The sequence below is a fragment of the Lathyrus oleraceus genome, chromosome 5 (genome assembly GCF_024323335.1).
Source record: "Lathyrus oleraceus cultivar Zhongwan6 chromosome 5, CAAS_Psat_ZW6_1.0, whole genome shotgun sequence".
Classification (NCBI taxonomy): domain Eukaryota; kingdom Viridiplantae; phylum Streptophyta; class Magnoliopsida; order Fabales; family Fabaceae; genus Lathyrus; species Lathyrus oleraceus.
This window is the reverse complement of record NC_066583.1, coordinates 271,704,945-271,710,252: the sequence shown is the minus strand read 5'-3', so window position 1 is coordinate 271,710,252 and position 5,308 is coordinate 271,704,945. Positions and strand designations below refer to the sequence as shown.

General features: G+C 30.5%; 1 protein-coding gene across 1 annotated transcript; it reads left to right on the top strand.

The window, feature by feature from the left end:
- The first annotated feature begins 1,718 nt into the window (after positions 1-1,718).
- On the top strand, positions 1,719-4,690 carry LOC127083811 (probable serine/threonine-protein kinase PBL7). The gene is made up of 6 exons (XM_051024149.1): positions 1,719-2,369; positions 2,664-2,921; positions 3,022-3,194; positions 3,465-3,544; positions 3,659-3,806; positions 4,141-4,690. Exons 1-6 carry the CDS (start codon positions 1,934-1,936, stop codon positions 4,492-4,494), a joined length of 1,449 nt encoding a protein of 482 aa, XP_050880106.1. The 5' UTR covers positions 1,719-1,933; the 3' UTR covers positions 4,495-4,690.
- The last annotated feature ends 618 nt before the right edge of the window (positions 4,691-5,308 follow it).

Below are 5,308 nucleotides of genomic sequence, written 5' to 3'. Positions count from 1 at the left end.
AAAAAAAGCTAAATTGATTCATTGAATTTCATACAAAATCAAAAGTTATTTATTGATTTTTTTTTATAAATTGAATGAATCGAATCATCTATAATATTAAAGGATAAATTTGTCAATCTATTAACGTTTTTAATATTTAAAAGACGAATTTGAAGATGAATGAATAGAGAAAAATAGATTCAATGACTGTAACCAAAAAAATAAAAAATAAAATCAATGACCACCCCTACCTAATATCATACAATTAAATGAATTAAAATTAGAACTACGATAACACTATTTAATAATTTTTCCCATTATTTTGTCTGAATGAATGAATAATAATTGAAGAGCATGTGAAACAAGCCATGTCATCTTTTCATCAAACAAGAATATTTTTTTTATGGAACAATTATATTTTTTGTACACTAAATTAAAAAAATAAATATAACAATCTCTTTAAACCTTCTCTCGGATAATAATAGCATAAAAATATTTAATTAAAATTTAATGATTTTCATAAAACTAAATTAAGGAGTTTTAAGAATATGTTATTGATTAATATTATAAAATTAATTGTTTAATATATATTTTAGTTCATTAATTTAATATAATATTTCATTTTAGTAATTTAGTTAAAAATGTTACAAGTAAATTATTTAATTTCTATTTTATTATTCTATTTGATTATTTTTATCAATTATTATAAAAAAAATATTAACTCATAAAGACGTGGACAACAATGTTATTGATACACATTTAAATTAATATATGTAATTAAAAATTTATTCACCATTCAGTTAATGATATTTTTTAAAAATCAAATTTTCACGATTTAAATATTATATCAATTTTTAATTATATATAATGACTTATATTTGTATCAATGATCTTGTTATCATATAACTTTACTAGAATTTATTTATTTTTGGTTAGAAATTAATGGAAGAGGTCAAATAAAATAACGAAAAGTTAAGAGACTAATTTGTAATATTTTTTAATTAAGAAATTAAAATAAAACATTAAAATTAAATTAAAGAATTATTATTTATTTTCTAATTTAATTCTAGAACCACTTTTAAATAATAAAATTTTGGTCATTAAATTAATAAACTAAACAAAAATATAATAGCATATTTAAGTGATTTAAAATATTTTATATGAAATTTCGATTAGTCAAAATTTTGTTTACAAAAATAAATCAATACCTCCTTTATGTTAACTTTTTCCAAAATGTAAACCTCCATTCTTTAGAAAGAAACAATAAATTATAAACACACTTGCCATATACAATCTTACCTTTTGACAAGAAATACATTAAACTAAAAAAAGAAAAAACTCATTTATGTCTCTCTTTTTTTAACACCCTTGTCATTATTTCTCACAAGAAATTAAGAGAATTTGTCCATAAAAACAATTACACTACAGTCTTACCTTCACTAACTTTATTGTTAAAAAAATAAAAAGTCAAAATTAATGAATTTTACAATTTTTTATTATTTTTTAAATGTGTTTTCAAACATATTATTGTTGAAAACTATGAAATAATAAATGAACTTTATTAATATCATATTAAAAAAAGAAGGTAAAAAACAACTTTTAAACAATAAATCTATTTTAAAACTGTGATTTTTTATTTATAAAAAAAATAAAAAAATAAAAAGTCTTTATATATTTATTTTATTTTATTTTATATTTTTATAGACAGTGATGCTTTTTATTCTCACCTCTCCCTCTTTACAAAATTCCTTCCCACCCCACAAGCAAAGCACCTCTCTCTCTCTCTCTCTCTCTCTCTGTACTTTCTCTCTCTACCATTTTCATTTCCTTGGTTTCTGTGCATTTTCTTGTGATTTTTCCCAAGAAACCTGCGGTGCTTCAACTAACATTTCCAACACATATTCATCTTCTGTCACTACAACAAAAACTTCAAGTTTGTAACTTTTTGAAAACAATGATCTGGGAGTTCGGTTTTTCATGTCTTGGTGGTAGTACTAGTAGCCGTTCAACTTCAAGGAGGAACTTGAGTCATGAACAAAACGACGAAAATGATCACAAAACGACAACTTTGGAGCACAACAAGGCTTGGTTGTTAGCTGAGTCTGGTGGGTGTGGACCAGAGTTGAACAATGCTGATCCTCAATCTGTTCACTCTTCTTTTAGGTTCAGTTTTTATTCTCAGGTGGAGTTGGAGTCTTTGAATTTGAGTTCTTCTACTGCTGCTACTGTTTTGATGGTGAATTTGGATAATGGGGTTACTGAATCTCGTGCTAAGGAGTTGAAATTGAGGAGAGTTGAGTCTTTGGAGAAGACTATTTCTCCTGTTGCTCACTCTTTGATTAGGTTTACCTTTGCTGAAATTGTTTCTGCTACTAGGAATTTCTCCAAAGGTATCTTTTTTAGGTCTTTCTTTCCGTTACAGTGTTTTGTTTTGTTATGTTATGTCTGATTCTGCTATGACAAAAATTGAGTTGAATGTAAAGTGATTTGTGTTTGTTTTGTATAGATTAATTTTAAAGTGCTTTCAACATAAATTTGAGGCTAAAAATCAATTCTAGATGTTAAAGCTCCTAATTCTAGCTTTAAGTTAGAATCAATTATGGAGACAAAAGAAAATAACCAATCATGCTTTTGAGTCAGTTTTAGTTCAACAACTTATTTGTTTTTTGTGATGGTATGTGTAGGTAGGGTGTTGGGGAGAGGGGCGTTGAGCTGTGTTTTTAGGGGAAGAGTTGGTTTTTTGAGAACTGCTGTAGCAATTAAGCAATTGGACAAGGAAGATAAGGAATCTGCAAAGGCTTTTTGTAGAGAATTGATGATTGCTAGTTCTCTTCATAGTCCTAATGTTGTTCCCCTTGTTGGTTTTTGTATTGACTCTGAGGAGGGTTTGTTTTTGGTTTACAAGTATGTCTCTGGCGGAAGCTTGGAGCGACACTTGCATGGTATGATACTAATTTTCTATTTGATTTTTCTCCATGGCTTTTGTTTTGTTGAAATTGATGAGTTTTACTGATTCTGGTTTTCGTTGTGTCGGTTTTACAGGGAGGAAGAAAGGTGGGAAGGGTAGTTCGACACTTCCGTGGTCTGTGAGGTACAAGGTTGCAATTGGGATTGCAGAAGCTATAGCTTATCTGCATAATGGAACTGAAAGATGTGTTGTTCATAGGGACATTAAGCCCTCTAACATTCTGCTTTCTTCAAAGAAGACTCCCAAGGTGAGATGTTTTTTTCTGAATCAGTTCTAGACTTGTAGTTTGTTTAGCACCGGCGCTTAAGGTTGAAAGTGCGTCACATGTCCAGCACCAACACGACATATGTGGTTATATTTGATTATTCCATTCTCTCAAATTAGTACCAGTGTCGATGTGTGAGTGTCGTGTCTGATGTTTGTGTCAGTGCTTCATAGCTTGTAATTAAGTAATGTGGAAACCGTGTCATTAGAAGCCTGTGCAAGTCGTTCTGATTGGTTTTGTTTAACTTTGTAGTTATGTGATTTCGGATTAGCTACTTGGACTTCTGCGCCTTCCGTTCCTTTCCTTTGCAAAACCGTCAAAGGAACATTTGGGTACAAACTTTAACTCTATAATGTTGATTCTACAAAATTTTAGCCTATTTTGTATTTTTTTTACACATTGAAATCACTGAAATTAAACTTTCTGTAACTTTGTTGTCCTTACAGATATTTGGCTCCTGAGTATTTCCAACACGGGAAAGTATCAGATAAGACCGATGTTTACGCTTTTGGAGTGGTTTTATTGGAACTCATTACTGGACGGAAGCCAATTGAAACGAAAAGATCTCCGGGAGAAGAGAATTTAGTCTTATGGGTGAGTTAACGTAACACTTTGCGAAACAGATTTAGTTCCCGGTTATACTATAATCAAATTAATTCCTTTTGAGTCTTTTGATTGATAATAACCAAGTTAGCAAAGAAGTTATGTACAATCTACTCCATTCTCAAAACCTAGATTAAGATTTTAACTACATGCATTGAAAATATCCATAATCAATGAAATCGTTCCCTTTATAGTACTTAAATTTATCAAACTTTCACCGGAGTTAGGCATTTATTTTATGACGATATTTACGGCTGTAATTTGAATATTGCATTAAGTTTAACAGCAGCATTATTGACACATTGAATCTGTCATTCATTTGCAGGCTAAACCTTATCTTCAAAAGGGGAAAGGAGCAATTGAAGAGTTGCTTGATCCTCAACTCAAGTGCAATTTGAGATACTCAAATCAAATCGGTAGAATGATTGAAGCAGCAGCTGTTTGTGTCACAACTGAAGAATCTAGGAGACCTGGCATTCGCGAGATTATCGCAATACTGAAAGGTGAAGAAGAACCTGTTTTCTCTAAAAGAAGAAAGTCGAGTTTTCTTGGAAACGGATGCGTGATTGATTGTTATTCTCAGTTACAACAATCCAACAGCGAGATGAAAAGTCACTTGGCTTTGGCAATGCTAGGAGTTTCAGAGTTTGAGGATGATGATTATCTCTATGTATGTTAAAACATATGATTACAAAACTCAAAATTACTTTAGTTTTTGACATGATTTTTGCTAGAATGCTAATTGGTAGATGTGAGGGAGTTGAAGTTGCAAATAGGAATAGGATTAGGAACTGAGATGAAGATTGTTTGTGTGTAGATATCTTCCCTTTACCTTTCTTTTTTCTCAAAAAGTTATAGTTATAGATTTTCGTTAATTGTTTGAGTTATGTTCGATTCGGGTTTGGATTTGGTGCAGGAATACTGATTTCAGCCATCTGTTCTCAAAAGAACAACTGTGATTGTCTAAACCTAGTTTTGTTTGTGTAATATGAGACCTCTAATCTCATATCAACCGTCAAAACCGTTTGATTCATGTTGGAATATTCATGCACTAATGGAGTAAAATTGTTTTACACATGCATCACATCTAAGGATGGTAAACGCCATTTCCATCCTGAAAAAATATTTAGAGATGGTAAATGACACGTCTGTTCCGCAAAAGCATGAAAAAAAAAGAAAGGATCGGGTGAGCACGGTTGAAGGTGCAATGCTTAAAGCTTTAGTCCGCCATGCAAAATAGAGGACAGAGTAGGCCTTAAAACTTTGGTCCGCCATGCAAAATACATTACCAAAAAATATATTAATTCTTGCGCTTAAATAAACGGGGCGAAACGGATATATCCGAGAGCGTAGACCTGAATAATGTTTCTCCTGCCAAAAAAAATGAATAGGTGAAATATTAAGGTATTAAGATAAATAAAAGTACTTTTTCAATTAATGAATATGTTTTTCATCATGTGGTTTATTCTCATTTATTGTTTTCTTAATTCTCA